At 42.2% G+C, this 16,841-nt stretch overlaps 1 protein-coding gene across 14 annotated transcripts in view; it reads right to left on the reverse strand.

Moving 5' to 3' along the window:
• The window catches only part of MYO9B (myosin IXB), a 76,197-nt gene that overhangs the window by 1,923 nt on the left and 57,433 nt on the right, over positions 1 to 16,841 (reverse strand). For 4 of the 14 annotated variants that reach the window (XM_037886051.2, XM_037886050.2, XM_043536042.1 and 1 more), the window contains 16 exons: positions 15,605 to 16,567; positions 14,813 to 14,879; positions 14,257 to 14,387; positions 13,494 to 13,651; positions 11,928 to 12,118; positions 10,880 to 10,978; positions 10,232 to 10,408; positions 9,645 to 9,686; positions 7,681 to 7,792; positions 7,033 to 7,106; positions 6,565 to 6,757; positions 6,109 to 6,237; positions 5,405 to 5,510; positions 4,443 to 4,574; positions 3,091 to 3,214; positions 313 to 360 (listed from right to left, as the gene is read on the reverse strand). In XM_037886051.2, the coding sequence (XP_037741979.1) occupies positions 313 to 360; positions 3,091 to 3,214; positions 4,443 to 4,574; positions 5,405 to 5,510; positions 6,109 to 6,237; positions 6,565 to 6,757; positions 7,033 to 7,106; positions 7,681 to 7,792; positions 9,645 to 9,686; positions 10,232 to 10,408; positions 10,880 to 10,978; positions 11,928 to 12,118; positions 13,494 to 13,651; positions 14,257 to 14,387; positions 14,813 to 14,879; positions 15,605 to 16,567 (2,746 nt within the window). The remainder of the gene's footprint in view (positions 1 to 312; positions 361 to 3,090; positions 3,215 to 4,442; positions 4,575 to 5,404; positions 5,511 to 6,108; positions 6,238 to 6,564; positions 6,758 to 7,032; positions 7,107 to 7,680; positions 7,793 to 9,644; positions 9,687 to 10,231; positions 10,409 to 10,879; positions 10,979 to 11,927; positions 12,119 to 13,493; positions 13,652 to 14,256; positions 14,388 to 14,812; positions 14,880 to 15,604; positions 16,568 to 16,841) is intronic. The other 10 variants (XM_043536037.1, XM_043536039.1, XM_037886053.2 and 7 more) reach the window with 5 other exon arrangements.

Here is a 16,841-nt window from a genome sequence, read left to right on the forward strand (position 1 = left end):
TCACATTTTTCAATGGAGAGAGTACGTTTGCCAACACTTGTTTAGCTGTGAGAGTTAACTACAAATTCTTGTTCCATTCAGTATGGGCACAGGTTAGAACTTCATTAATAAGAAATGGTGAAGTGAGGAAGGAATTGGACAGTAGCAGTGCATGCATTCTGGGGAAAGGGCTGCAGTGATGCATGCAGTCTGGAATGTTTTGAAATCTATTTCATACCATGTAAGTTATAATAAGCAGCAAATGTCCCATCATGCTGTGGTGCCATAGGAGAATTAACCATGCACTATAAACACATCAGATCTTGTACATACCAGCACCCCCTCATAAGGAGAAGAAAACCCAAGTTTTACAGGCCAGAGCTAGAGAAAGATGAAGACCAAATTCACTACATCATGATAACTTCAGAAAGTTGTTTTTTCTGATCAGAACAGTTACATTAAAACTTCATGTGTCAGACTTAATGGTAATCTCGATAGTTCTATCACTGTGATATTTTGCAATGTATGTGTTTGGAGGTTCTATAAAAGCACTATTTAAGGTTTTAAAAACATTTTGATCTACCCAAGCACAAAGATATTGGATCTTTCTTTATCAAAGACCTTCTTGCTCCACTGTACATATTTTAACCTGCTAGATCTAGGTGGGGGTTTTTTGTTTTTTTTTTTTTAAACTCTGATTTTTCACTTATGTCAGATTTCTAGGGCACACAGACCAGCTGTATCAGGTTTTGAATCAGCAAATACAAGGCCACTATCCTGAGGTCCATATGTGGAACCTCATTGCTTGGCTGTCACAATTCTTACATCCAGGATTAAAAACAGACATGCAAGCTTAACACATACGGGTCTAACACTATTTAACTGCCAAACAAAAGGCTCTTTTCATCCCATTGATTTTAAAGCCAAACTCCACAATGAAGTCTGCAGGGAAGTTCTGCTTTAATTTTTTTTTTTTTTTTTTTTTAAATCAATGGCATGATGTGGCCAAAGAATTGTGAAGAAATCTCACTCAGTGCAAGTCCTGTTTGATACAGAGAGCCTTTGTTTGTGCAGTTAGACTGCAAGTCCTTTGGGGTAGGGGTGGTCACATGTCTGACACTGACGGAATCTCTTGTAAAGCACTGGAAGTGCACACTGGTGTGTGTCAGCTTCTCACTTGGGCTGACTCAAATCCTAGCTCCACATGTACAACTCCTGTTCACTCCCTACACTTCTACCTCTGGCCTGCAGATACATTCCCAAAGAGCTTTTCTTTTTGCATTTTAAATTAGGAAGTTTTGTGGTACCACTCGCATGAGAGCAACTATAGTTAGGGTTACTTCAGCATTTCCATGATAACCACCATTTTCAGTCACTCAGCTTTATAAAACTCTCCCCCCCCTTTTGGGCTGAAATTTTTCCAGGCCTGGTTCCTGTTTAAAGCGGATTTTGTGTTTTTGACTCCCTCCCCTCCACCCCCAAATTATTCAGCCATTTAAGACAGACAGCTGGAAATTAATTCACTTTTACTAATTGTTGTGAAGGCCAAGACTATAACAGGGTTCAAAAAAGAACTAGATAAATTCATGGAGGATAGGTCCATCAATGGCTATTAGCCTGGATGGGCAGGGATGGTGTCCCTAGCCTCTGTTTGCCAGAAGCTGGGAATGGGTGATGGGATGGATCACTTGATGATTCCCTGTTCTGTTCATTCCCTCTGGGGCACCTGGCATTGGCCACTGTTGGAAGACAGGATACTGGGCTAGATGGACCTTTGGTCTGACCCAATCTGGCTGTTATGTTCTTATGTAATTATACAAAAAAATTTCTTTGTTTAAAGCCACTCTAGTGCCAAAAAAGGAGGGAAATAGCCCTCACAAAGGAAAGTGTCCTGGCGACACTCTGTTTTGATTGTGCCACATTTGGAAATTGCTCTTCTTACATGGGCAGTAGCGTGGGTAGGAGTTACTACTCTGACAATAATCCCAGTGCTGGCAGCCTGTACTGTATGCACACTTGAAGCTATACACTCATCTCTCGAGTCCCCTGGTCCCAGTCAACCAGGATCTGATAAAGGGATGCTCGTCCCTCTGATCTCTCTGAACGGCCTCCTCAGCTGAGAAGAGTGAACACTGGGGCTAGGAGCCAGAAGCTGTAGGCCCACTTCTTCCATTCCAGACCTTAATTCTCTGCATTCCACAACTTCCTAGGAAAGCCTCACACCACTCCTTTTGGCAGGGGTGCTGGAACAATTTGTATAGTGGGGGTCCTGAGAGCCATTGAACAAAATTGTAAACCCTGTATATCATGGAAACCACTTCAAGCCACAGCACCCCCCGCACCCTTAGTTCCAGCACCTGTGCCTTTTGGGAGGCAAATCCTTCAAGCAGGGGCAATTGTAAGAGTTAATTGAGTCCCAGAGAGGTGACATGCTTAAAGACACACACGGAGATTGTTGCAGAACTAGACACAGAATCTAGATCTCTGAGTGGGTGTCTCATGTTTTATACTAAACCACCGTGCCCTAGAAAAAAGATATCAGCTCTTTGTACTATGCACAAATATATACATAATTTATGATTGCTCCCACCCCAAACATTATGCTTTTGATCACAGTCCATGCCATTGCAGAGCCAGCCCAGAAACGTGACTTTGGCACACTCAGCGTAGCTGAGCTTTTCATGGAAGTACCAGAGACTGAAGTGAGAGCACACTTTGAGCAAGTGAATCACCATAGCCTCCGAAATGAAGGAATCCCCTTTAGGTTACTTGGCACCGAACAGACACAACCACCTCACAATCCTACTTACGGAGTTGCTGGCTGCTGCCCAGATGCTCTCTGTACTTACATCATCAAGAGGTGCTCCCTCCCCAGCACACTGAGCTCATTCAAACTCAGACTTCCACATGGCAGAGGCCTAGTTCCCAGTGCAACACTGGGCTGGGCCAACTTCCTTTTCATTATAATCCAAGGTCAGTAACCAGCATTTGGTCTTTGACAAGCTGAGCAGGCTGGGAACGGTAAGGCTATTGTGCATTTCCCCCACCCCAAGGAGACTGTGATACAGCCCCTGTTGGGATGGGGGGCCTGTTACTCATTATAGCACTTACCGTGTTCTGCCGGAGCGATGAGAGTCGGCGGAAAGCAATGCTCTCAGCTGCTTCCAGCTGGTTAATTTCACCCATTTTAATCTTGTATTTTCTCATCTGCTCCTTTATTAGCATTTCCACACACCTGTGTGAAAGTACAAGAGTTAATTCAGCAGCCTTCTCCCTGGATACCTACACATGGTTTGGGGACAGCCATGGGGGATGGGATGAGTCACCAACACATGGACAGATCTTCAACACACTGCTCATGAATACACCCAACTTAGGGATGTTAGACACACATGTGGATGGCCCCCTCTCAAACCAAAGTCTCCAGAGGCACTTTCTTTAGAGGGTGGTGCTGTACGAGTGCAGGGTGAAGAGTCTACACAGACAAGCAAGACTGGGCGCAACCAAAAGCTGTGTACAGATGATACATGTTCTTACTTGGATAACCAGAACCTTTGCACACTGTGTCTCCATGCAACAATGGTAAGTGAACAAGCATCACCCACGCTGCCAGCTATTTCTATTTCTTCTACCTGCTGTCCTCTGCCTGCTCCGGCACAGACACTGCAGGGTATAGAAGGTTCTGCCCTTCTCCACCTTTTCAGCCCCACAGGAAGAGCAAACTGAATCAGAAGTTGGAAAAAGCCACCGCTTTATTATTTTTCAAACACTTCTTTCATTTCTGCTCTGGCTCTTTATTTAAAATAACTGAGGCAGGTCCAAGGCCAGCTAGAGAGGCTGCAGTAAGGCAAGCGATGCTAGTAATTAGCACAGAGAGGATACGGGCACATCTGTCAACTCGAGCAAGGCTCAGGAGGTAAAGGCTGAAGGGCTCCCAAGTAGGCAAGTGACAGTGTTTAATTTCTATGACATACCATGTAAGTAATGGCTCCTATCTCAATACAGCTATAGGACAGTTGTTTATACAGGAATGGTGCTACATTTTGGCCCAATTATTATTTTTATTTTACACATACAGATTAATACCACCACGCTGTACATATCCCCCTCCATCCATCCAAGCCCTGCTTGCAAAACAAATAAAGGACCCTTAATTATTAATAGTTACAGAAGTACCCTGATGTCCTCATCAAGATTGGGGCCTGTTGTGCCAAAGCCACAGAAATCAGTGCCAGAGCCAGGATTAGAACTTAGAATTTACTGGCTCCTAATTCTGCACTCAGTCCTCCAGCCTGTCCTGCCAACAGGGCTCGAACAAAGTTTGTTACATTGGATAGTTCTAACATGGATCAAACTGCAAGAGGTAGATGAGGTGCACACGACAGCACCAGAGACACGCACCAACTGAAAGGGCAGTTTCACCCCATACAGACTTCTGCAGCAAACCAAGTGCCGAGACTTACATGGTTGTCTTTGAGACGTCCTTCATACTGGTGAGTGGGTCAGAATTATCAGGGCAGCGCAGGAGACATGGAGCAAAGACAATGGCCAGAGCATTGGGTGACATACGGTTGACATCTTCTATTAGAGCCACTCTGAAATTCAATGTTTGGAACAAAATGAAAGTTTCTTAGTAAATCTTGCTAGAAAACAAATGATCTGATCAAACTTTGCTAGTGTCTCAGCTTGGCAGCTATGGAGGAAGCTCCAGAGGGTTCAATATACGCAAGACGTTATGGAAACTTGTTTTTAAATACGTGAATTTTACATCTTGTTGCACGAAAGAGAATATGAATCCACACAGACTGAGGTAGCCTGGATGAACCTTGGCCAGCCACTCTGTGTCCCCTCTCGTGAGTCAGTTATCACTCTATTTTCAGGTTCCTACTTAGGTCCTCTCAGCTGAAAGCAGATCCTTCCACTTCATGCCCCCTTGCCAGCAGTACCCAGCTTATCACTAGAACACTTACAAGCATTTACAGTGCTCATGTTGCCTCTGCCACTCAGCTGCGCTTACATCCTCATAGTATCTGCCATCCAACCACACTAATCCCTGCATTCCAGGCTGCTCAAACCCACCACCACTCAACCAGGACTTACAATGCTCTCAGAGCTAATGCTGCTTGGCTCACCTGACACAATTAGACTGGCTTGCAGGAAAGAGAGAGCCACGCGTGCACACAAATTGCCAACCCTAAATTCTCACCCTTGTCATATCAGTCTTTCACACAAAGCAGTAAAATCCCCACTCAGATCCCAAAATGGGTCAGGCCATCAGAAAGCTTCCAAGACAAATTCAAAATTCCACAAGATGAATATACTGATCTCTGGTTTACGTGGCTTTTTTAACAGTAATTGGAAAGTGACACCAGAGGGAGACTGGACTCAGCGCAGATACAATCCAAAGGAAAGGAAAGATCATTACTTGACAAGGTGAAAGATGAGTCGCTCCAGGGTGTTGTGATTGGCTTGTGGAAGCTGTTCAAGGACACTGTAAATGGCAACGAGTTGCTCCTGCTTTTCTGGTAGCTCTGCATAAGAAGAGACGAGCACAGCAAGATCTCAAGACACTCAGGAGCTCACAGCAGTTCTAAAGCACCGGTCAATTAACGCCAGAACATTTGAATGCTCTTGGAGGGGTTTAGGGATCTTAAGCTAAAACCATGTCTGAACCTCTCCTGTTGCTTAGTACTTTAGAAGCCTTGGCTGTCACTTCATTTACTCACCCTACTATAGTGAGAGACAATAGCACACACCAGATGGTATTAGTTCCCCACCTTTTCACATGCTCATAACAGCATGGTAAGGACAGAGTGACAAATGCAAGGAATGTCAGACTCTAGGTCCGTTCACATTTTTTGCACTTAATATACTAACATTTTTCCCCCCACGAGAAAGGGCAGTGTCATTATAGATGCTGCTATTCTGGAATCTTGACATCAGAAAGCCCAAAAATGGATTTTACCCCAGGAATTTCTGTTTCCTAGGACAAATTTTAGAGTGACTGCTGTAAAGATGACTAGGAAGAGGCCAAAAAACACAGTTAGTGCCGGGGCACTAAATCCTTCTCTAAGACAGAGAACAAGTGAAAACATTCCTATTGCTCTACAAATTGTTGACAAAACCCACCTACTGCTCGGAGAAAGTCACCGTACTGTGCAAAAGTCATGAGTGGGTCAGGTAACTCTCGCAGCCATTGCTTCAGGATGCCAGTGATGGTGTGAATGGGATAATTCTCTAGTTTCACTGAATTTGGATCTGAAAAGAGAGTTACTAGATTTAGCCCATCTGATTACTTTGATACACACAATCAGCTCCCAAAGAAGGGAGCCTACAAACAATTCAAGCACTAGCGTATCTACTCCCCTGGAGCCCACGTGACTACTCAAAATGTGCCTGCGAGATATGTATTTATGAGCATGAACAGATTAGCAAGCTAATCAGTAATACAGGCTCCATACTGCACAAGTTAGTGCAGAGCAGTATTTCTGATAAGAAATAGTCTTACAGATGCTCTCAGAATAGCAGGGCAGCTGAACTGTGTGCTGGGAAGCAGGAAAGGCTGACAGCATTATTTAGACATACCTGTCTGCAGCAACTGTTTCAGCTCCCTCATGCGATTTGCTGACCCTGATTTCCTGTAGATTCCTTCTGTGTAGAGGCCATGCATCTCCACATACTCTAGTAGTTTCTCCATAACAACTGGGACTGAATTCTTATCGCTAATTAAGGAACTCACACACACTCCGAAGTGACGGGAGTCTACACCTTGGTCGTTCTGGAATTGATACAGGTCAAGTGTCATGTGCATTCCTGTTTCCAGGCTACCAAACTCATTTAAGTTAGGACCTCCTGTTACACCTAAATGAAAGCTGAATGTTTTATGCCATGCTTGTTACTAACTTTTGGTCACAAGATGCCCACTGGCGAGAATGGCGTCTGGGCTGTGGCACTGGGCAAGATTTTCAGTTGTTGATACAATCAGGCCATCACTGCCTAACAGCTGGTTTAACACATTACACATGTGTACTCTGAGGGCAGGACTTCTCTTACCTTTTTTCCACAGGGGGATGTGCAGCAGCTCTGAGTTTTGGACATGCATTTCTTGTGGCAAATCAACTTGCAGACTACAGAGGAGAGGGACTGTTACTGACAGATCAAAGCAGATTCAAATGCAAAGTTTCCTCAGTTTCCCATTTGCTATTAGTCTCTATATAGTCCAAATATGCTGCATACTGGAGTTTTCCCCAAAACACAAATTACCCTCTGCATGGGAGATGGAAAAATATTCTTAGCTGTAGGGCTGCTCCAGTTGGGATATGACAATATCACTTCAAGTCATTAGGAAACCCAACTGGTCAGGTTTTCCTCCCTCATTTCACCTCATCCCGAACTCTTCAGCCACAGAAAAGGGACATGTAGTTTCTTTGAGTGGTGGTGTTGCTGCTGCTCCATGAAGTGGCTGGCAAGAATTGCCAGAATCCTACCTGCCACCTGTGCCAGCCAACTTGCACATGCACCCCCATGGCAACTTGTTCAGGCGCCCCCCTACATGCAAGGTCTTACCTGCCCTGGCCCCACCGCTTGCAAAGCGCTCCCAGCCCAGACCCCCACCAACAAGGCTATGCCTGTGCCCTCCAAACTTGTAAGGATCTGCAATTTTTAAAAACTAAGTGGCAAGAATGAGCCATTTCCACTTACTACTGCAAAGACAGGCCTTCTCCATTGGCCAGATGTAGGACGAGCACTGCTCACATGACTGCCGAATGCTCACTTGGTAGCTCGTGAACACATGGCCATTGTGCTCCTCAATCTGGGTGGGGGAAGGGGAGAAGTTAATGGCTCCCTTTGCTTATTTTCTTTAGAAACAATCTGAGCTATCTCCACCTTACTTTTTCTCCTCTCTTCCACAATTAAAACTGATAGAGGGAAATCTGGCTTCTGGTGTAAGGCTAAACCAGTGGCTCTCAATCTTTCCAGACTACTGTACCCCTTGCAGGATTCTGATTTGTCATGTGTACCCCAAGTTTCACCTCACTTAACAACTTGCTTACAAAATCAGACATAAAAGTACAAAAGTGTCACAGTGCACTATTACTGAAAAATGGCTTACTTTCTCATTTTTACCATATATTATTAAAATAAATCAGTTGGAATATAAATATTGTATATACATTTCAGTGTATCGTATATAGAGCAGTATAAACAACTCATTGTCTGTATGAAATTTTAGTTTGTACTGACTATGCTAGTGCTTTTTATGTAGCCTGTTGTAAAACTAGACAAATATCTAGATGAGTTGATGTACCCCCTAAAAGACCTCTGCGTACCCCTGGTTGAGAACCACTGCTCTCAACCCAAGATAATTGGTGTTGGTCCATTTCAGAATTAAGGCATTTATTAGACAGAGTTACTTTAACCCAGTCACCCATTAGATGCAGTCTGCTACTAACATTGAGCAGTCACTCCTCCCCTTTAAACAATTTCCTCATTAAAAAAAACCAGTCTGTCCTAAAAAGCACCCCAGGTGAGGTGAGATGTTGCATTTAGGAACACACCAGGCTGCACACGACAACAGACCAGTGATTCTTCTAATCCAGAAGCCAATGCTAGAACTTTGATGCAAGTGGTGAAAACCCACACTGACGCCTAATTTTCTGGTTCTGCTTGAACCCAGATAGCAATCAGCTTATGTTTTACAAACAGGCATCTACAGCCCTTAATTTATATCTTCATTACGGTAGTTATATGAAGTGTTTAATCCTTTATGAATTGCACAGTGAGATTTGGCTCAACAACACCCTACCACTGCAAGTTCCACAGTGCAATTACATGCGGTTTTAAAATTGTGGCCTTTCAGTTTCATTAAGTGCTCCCTGCTTGCTTAATGGGACAGGAACAAACAGAACCCTGATAGCTCTCCCAGCATCACCAGTTGTTTTATATCCCTCTAGCCTATCTCCTAGGACACCTTTACTTTCCAGAAGAAACAGCCCTGCTCTTTCAAGAATCCTCCCAAATGCTTAATCATTCTTGATGCTCTTCCTTGGACCTTTCATATTTCTTCTACATAATTTCTGAGAGGAGGGGACCAAATCTATAAAGGCAAGGAATCGCCATTATTTTTGGTGTGATATTTTTCTCTACCCTTTAATGCAGCTGCTATTTTATTCCCTTTTCTGGTGGCTCATGTGCACACTACAAATACTTTCATGGAGCCATCCACAACAATGCCGTAATCTTTGCCCTGAGAGATTACTTGACATTCAGACCCCAACAGCAATTATTGGAGTTTCAATGGTTCCTTTCAGCATGCATTACTGCACTTGTCTATGGTGAATTACATCTGTTAGATAGTGTGCTAGGGCTGGTGATTATCTTCAGCAAAAAAAATTTAAATTTTTTTTGAACATTTTAAGTGACTCTGGAAGTACCCAGCACATATCTGGGAATGGTTCTGCACACCTTGCTGCATTGTGGAAGATGACAGCTGTAAAGCTTTGTGATGAAGAGATTATGTTAGTTTGGTTTGCAAACCAAGAAGCCACATAGGTATAAGCAGTTTTTTGCAGGAGGAGGATCCTGTGGCACCTAGTACTGTGCGACCTCAACCATGGCGGGGGACTTCGTGCATGACCACAATTAAAAAAAATAATAATACTCACTGCACGCTCTTGTTTTCGTTTCTTCTTCTGGGTTTTGCTTTGCTGCAGAGAGATACACAAAAGGTATATTAATCTGTGAAATCCAAAGATTTCCTCTCCCTCAAAACTTTACAGCCCCCATTCCACCTCCAGCTTCATCTGAGGCTCTACGTTGCAGCCTCCACCAGCTAGCATAACACAGCTGGATAAGGTTCCTCTCAGAGTTCAAACCATCTCCTGAATCTGCTGGAGGGGGGTCGCTGTCTGGGGATAAAGCATTGGAATTGATGAACCCTACCAAGAATTTTGGAGGTTTTAAAAAAATTCTTCCCAACTTGATCTTAGTATTTTCAGTATCTTGAAAAATGCATAATAATGAGAAATACCTTCAAATAAATTGGCCAAAGTCTGTGAAAATCTAGTACCAGGTGCTGGATTCAAGATTAATAAATAAAAAAAAGTTTCCGAAAAGAACACCAAGGTGGGAAAATGTTCTGAAGTAACATGGACTACGTCAATGACATTGGGAAAAATGTGGTTCTAATTCTTTAAACACTTTTAAAGCAACTTTTTCAACCACCACGACTAGTGGAAAGGAAGTACTATACCTTGTGCTGCTCTGACACTTCTTTTTTTGCATATCCTCGGGAAAACTCATCGAGAAGGGATTGGAAGAGATTTAAAACCAGATTGACGTCTTTTTGATCCCTCTCTCTTGCAAGATTTATAACTAGAAGCTGATAGTTTTCTATCAGATCTTTATAGCCGACGTGGATTTGCCCGTTCTAGTGGAAGTAAAGGCATTATTCAAATCGAACAATCAGTGCAATAAAGTGCATCATTCTTTTTTTTAGCCATTAATTTAATGTTGAAACACTGTTGGATAATTTTTAATGGTCACCCACTGGGTAACTAATGCAGCAACATGGACGAGCTGATGACAATAAAGTCCTGCCATCTTTGCTGCAGCACTGTAACCAGTGGTCAGAGGTGATGAGAAAGGGAAAGAAAGAAATGCATCTATTTGTATGAGTAAGTTTGCAGGATCTGACATTTGTACCCTAATTTTATCATTAAAATAAAACAGTACTAAAATATTTAATCAGTGTTAGAAATTCCTACTTGGATGCTGAAAGACTAAGGATAATACAAACAAGTAAAGCTAGAGCATTCATTTTAAATGCTTAACTTCAGCTCTTTGCAAAATCCGTGTGATATTCACATCACTTTTAGGGCTAACAAGGTATATTACTTACAGGAACAGAGTACATTGTTTTGATATTTCCTCTAAACTTTTCTGTGGCTTCAAAAAATAAACATTCAGTAGCAGACTTCTGGGAGTTCAAGTCATTTATCTGAAAGGCAAGGGTATTTGTCACAATCATATTTAAGGAGAGAACATCCAGTCTGTACTACATTTAAACTAACCGTTTTGGATCAGACACGTCTGAAGCTTCTAATTATCCAAAATGGGATTTCCTGATGCATCTTGATAATACTAAGAGGTTCTGTCACACATGGAAACATAATACTTGTCTATGCCTCCTTCTGCAATGACTGTGCTCTTCTTATCCATACATTCTTGTTAATATCACCTTGCTGCCTGCATACAAGTATGAAGGCGACTTGCCAAGGGAGGTAAGCACCATATGCATTAGAAACACCTGGACTGAGAAAAAAATCCAGCAGGATCTAGTTTGTGTCAAGTTATTAAATCACTTCCCTCCTCCCCTTAAATCGTCACTGAAGCCGACGCCTGGGAGAATAATCTTTCGAATCCCGCGCTGGTGAACTGGGCACCTCCAGGTTGTTAGGAGTGGCAACAACATTCGTTCAAAGCAATCTGACATTTCTACTCAGCACTTGCACTTTTGCACGAAATCACACTAGCAGCAATTTCATATTTACATTTTGAGAAAACCAAAAAGACACAGCACTTTATTCAGTGGCAATTCATGATGAGCAATAGTACTTTGAATGATATAGCTAAAGACCCAGTTCCATGGCCATGGAACTCCTGCTCATGGAATTCCTGGTCAAAGGACATCCCCACATACAGCAGCTACAGAACAGGGCTGAAAGAAATGTCCCAAGTCCGTTCATATAACAGTTCTAAGCAGACCTTCCTTGGAAGTCTGGGCATAAAGACATCTTAAAAGGTGAGAAAATATACAACGTAAAATATAAATCATGAAAAGCTTCCACTCCAATTTATATTAGCTGACAAGAAGTAAAAATGGAGTGAGAAGAACCATAATCAGATAACTGGTCCTACAACACTGATCTGCATTCCATTCATCTCACCTTGTTTAGAAGGAACTCATCAAGGTATTTCAGCTCATTGGCATTTGTGATCTCACGGAACACAGAAGGTGGCCACTTCTCAGACACTGCTGAAACCTTGCTGATTTTAATATTACGGTTCCTTTTCCCTTTGCTAGTTTCTTTCACAGGTCGCTCTCCTGCCTGGGGGCGACGTAGGTGTCCAGAAGGAGCTGGGGAAAAGAATCAGTATATACTCTAGACAGAAGATAGAATTCTGTAGCTTTACTTCGCTCAGCTCCCTTGCACTGCACAATGGAAAGCATGGCACCAACAATATGGGAAGGGTCACGATTGTATTTTACAATCATCGCAGTTGCTTTTAAACAATTCATTTCATAGTGATGTCCAGTTAACACAAGGCCAAGTCAAATCCATATCACCAGAAATATTTAAAGTAAACAAAAGAAATATACAATTATCTTATTCTCTGCACAAACTTTTAGGATAATGCAGTTTCTGGAGAAGTTTCTTTGGATTCCAAGACAAGATTTGGACAAGACTCCAGCCTTGCAGTTTTCCCTTTGCGATCAAGTCTGGGCATTTATACTGTTAAAACTACAAAGAAACCACGGTTAAACACAAGGAAGCCAGAAATTCAGAACACTATTCTGAACATGTCCAATTGCATCTAGCTGGAGTGGCTATGTCTGCATGGAATATATTAATGCAATATCCACCAAGAGTGAGTTTTAGATGCATACAGCTTCAGATTTTAAAATGTATAAATTTAATTCACCTTTCTAAACAAAAACTCTTGCACTTAAGACATGCCAACCACATTTAAGAATTACTGTTTCCATATCTATAATTTTGGTGACAAAGTCTGGCCAAATATAGCATTAAGACTAAGGTCTTGTCTACACTATAGGGGAAAGTCTGTCTAAGCTATGCAATTTGAGTTACGTGAATAGCATAACTCAAGTAGATGTAGCTTAGGCCTACTTACCACAGGGTCCACACTGTGCTGTGTCGGTGGGAAATGCTCTCCCATCGACTCCCCTTACTCTTCTCGTTCCGGTGGAGTACAGGAGTCAACAGGAGAGCGATCTGCAGTCGATTTAGCGGGTCTTCACTAGACCCACTAAACCGATCGCCGCGCATCGATTCCCCGGTAAGTGTAGACAAGCCCTAAGACTACACAAGAGAAGAAGCCGCGAGGACAAACTAAGTCTGAAACTCTGCGTAGATTACTTCCCTTTTCCATAGGAACATACAGCTTATTTAGTAAAATTAGAAGGCTTATTGAGAAACATTGCCTCAATGGGAAGCAGAACAGAATCTAAAGTTTTACTTTAGTCACATATGATTTGATTATTCTGAAAATGAAGGTAACTTTGATCACAGAACATTTCTAACGCTTGCAGAATCTTAATTTCACTGAACACGAGGGTAAGCTGCCATCCATAGGCACCACTGGGAATTTGAAAAGGACAATTTTTGAGATGTTCACTGTGGCTCTAATGCTGTGAAGGTTCTGCAATCAACCCATTTTTTTATTTCTACTCCTTGCACATTCCTGGCTGAAACAGAGCAGAGGAAACTCACCTTCTGATAATTTTTGTGACTCCACTGCTTCTGACATCAGAATACACGATAGAAGAGGGAGATTCTCTCCTTCCTCCATTACATCAGGACTCTCCTTAATGTATTTCTTGTCTGGTTTCTTTCCCAGCAGCTTGCGCAGAGGAATTTTAAATGTGGATCTGAAAGTAAAAGCAGGTTGCATGTTTCTTTTATATGTTTGTAATGGAAGCTTGTTTTATACAGACACAGACAGGCTTTAAGAGAAAGGGTGTGCTTAACTGTACAATTAACAGCCATGATAGAGAGAAGTAAATCTTCAAAGCATAAGTTCCAAGCACTAGCAAGGTAAAGCCTGAGACAAGGGGAAGGGAAAGGAAGGAGGGAGTGTCTACCTGGATTATATTTACTACATATATTAATTCACAGCTTTCAAGAATGCAGAGAGAGAGGGCATAACACATTATCTGAAATGGTCAGTCAGTCAATAAATTAATTATAGATGTATATAATAGAGTATTTTCCCAAAAATCTGTTGGTAGAACCAAAGCTCCAGGGATAATGGATGCACAAAAAATGCAATACATGTCTATCATTGGTACTAACACATTTTTGCTGATTGGCTGAGAAAAATATTTCTTGTTTTTCCCTACCTTGTCCCACAGCACTATAATCATACACAGAGACATGTGCAATACCTGGGAATAACAGGGCATGCTATAGAAAGGGCATGTTCTTTGGTTCGTTTGATTGAAGTCAATCCCATAGACACACACAGAACACGTACTTGGCATCCATCGGCTGGTTAGGTGGCTGAACTGAGACAACTGAATCCAAGGGCGATAACTGTTCATTGGACTTCCTTTGCACAGTCTGTTTCTTGTTGCTCTTCTCCTCCACCATTGTTTCCAGAGATGGCTACAGAATATTAAAGAAATAGAACGATCTTTAAAATCCAGTCCATGAAGGAAGTGCTAATTCACGTATTTAAGTTTTATCTTCTAAGAAATCTACCAAGTTTTGTTTTTGTACAACAATCGAAAGAATCCACTTCACTCAATTTGTAAATTCCCTCATGTGGCAAGATAATGCCCTATTATATATAATGCCTCATCTGGGACTCCATTTGTGAAAGCATATAAAATTCAATGGACAAATTGCTGTGTAATAGCTGGCACATTAAACTTTTCATATTACATGGAAATTAAGCCAAAGGGTGACTTAAAAGGAACTTGCATTTACAGTACACACTGCATTTCAAATATACACAAGGTCCTATGCGTCACACTCCTAATAAGGCAAGTAAGGAAAATAGAAAATACACTTCTGAAGAGTGTGAATACCTGAATCCTGGTGACAGACTGAGCAAGGTTAGCAATATCATCCAGCGAAGAAATAGTCCCCTTCTTTCTATAAGATTAGAAGAGTATTACTCTGCATCGAAAAACCAGATTTTATATTTTAAGAATCAAAGTTCATATTGTCAGATAGTTCAGGACAAAATCTTACTTCCCATAAAAGAGTTATAACCTACTGAGAAGTATCCTTCAGATTTAAGCATTTTAAAAAAATCCCACCTGTTGATTTTAACCTGTGTAGGAGAATCTTAATTGACAAGCATTATTGTAATCCACCACTCTTCCAATATATTTGCATTTAAAAGTCAAAGATTCTTTACTTAAAATTTTGTCTACCATAAGCATGGAGCCAATGCTGGGGATCTGAAGCGATTGGCCATTTTGGAACAACATTTTATCCAGTGATGTAGGAAAGAAAGTTCTTTGAGAGATGCAGACAATCAGCAAGTACTAATGTACTAGCTAAGGCCTCAGTCCTCAAACTGGATCCACACAGCAGCACTGAATTCTTTAGAAAACCCCATTAGCTTCAAGGAAGCTCAGCGAGAGTACAAGGTTTTATCCACATGGATCTAACTGCAGGATTAGGGCCTCAGAACCCAGGAATTTTAAAGCACAGACAATTTCTTTACCCCACACTGGGGCCAGGTGAACAGGCTGCCACAATGCTTCCTCCCCTCCCCGCCTTTATTTTAAATATTTTTGATAATGGATTTCTCTAAAGCCAGCTGCTACTGACCACAGAATCGTCAAAGCAATTGGGAAAGCTGTTCTTACGCTAGTAGGGTCTGAGGGGATTGGCCAGTTCGGTTTCTTTCATCCAAAGACTGGCTGAGTACATCATTCTGACCAGCCTCTGACTGCCTCTTTCCTTTCCATTTCTCCCGCTTGTCCCTCAGTTCTCCCTGGTCATGCAGATACCTCTGAATCTGGAAAGAGGGGGGGCTGTCCAGATCTTTGTCCACCTTCAAGATTCGGTGTTTATTTTTATTTCCATAATTCTCATCTGCAGTTTGAAAGCTTCTGGTGGGAGTAAGATTCTTTTTAACGTTCAGTGAGAGATCCGACGGCCTTTCAGGACAGGTGAAGCTTTGGCTGCCTTTTACTTGATTCTTTTGGTTCTCTTGAATTTTCACTTTATCAATATCCTTATCATCTAGTATTTCCTGTTTTGATTCATTGGATTGCTTGGGAAAGGAGACCTCACTGTCCAGTATTTCACCTGGGACCTGTGTGTCTGAAAGGGTTTTGTTTTCTTCCACTGGGATTCTCTCTTCCTCTGTACCTTTTGGAAGGACTGTGTCTTCTGCCGTGAATTTGTTTGGCTCTTGGACAGTTTCTGGAGTCTCCTTTTCAGAGGTTTTTTCTTCATGACATACTAAAGACTGCTCCTCTAAGGGGAACAGGACGTGCTTATTCTGTAATTTATTATGTTCCAGACCCCTTTGCCGGCGAGATTCCCGTTTCTCCCGACTGCTTGTGAGCTTCTCATGGACATCTGTTATGCTCTTCTGAGAAGGAATGGCCTTTTCAGTAGCTTGGCTCAGTTTTTCATCTCGATCATTCTGAGCTCCATCTACTCCTGCTGCCATCTGTTCAACACCTTGATCCGGCTGCATTTCAGGTTTTACAGCCAACTGCTCCAATGCCAGTTCATTACCATCTTCTGGGCTTACACTAGCCTCTCCCTCTTGAGCTTGTTGCATTTCCTGTTGCTTTTCCACAATCATTTGTTGAAATCTAGGTTAAAACACATTAAAGACAGGATGTATAAAGAAGCATGGCTGTGGGTTAAATATGGCTCACAGAGTACAACCAGTGGGTATCTTCAATTTTGAAGTCTCAGCATGACTGCTTGGAGCTTTGTAGTCTCTGCAAGCTTCAGCTCTATAGTATGATTAGGACATCTACAATCTGCTCCGTTCTGGTGCAACCCTTGCACTCTGGGCAAGCTGCCATTGTAGCCTGCTTGGGCACTCTGGCTTAACCCGAAAACTCAGTGCCTGGGCTGTCA

This window comes from Chelonia mydas, chromosome 25, assembly GCF_015237465.2.
Source record: "Chelonia mydas isolate rCheMyd1 chromosome 25, rCheMyd1.pri.v2, whole genome shotgun sequence".
Taxonomy (NCBI): domain Eukaryota; kingdom Metazoa; phylum Chordata; order Testudines; family Cheloniidae; genus Chelonia; species Chelonia mydas.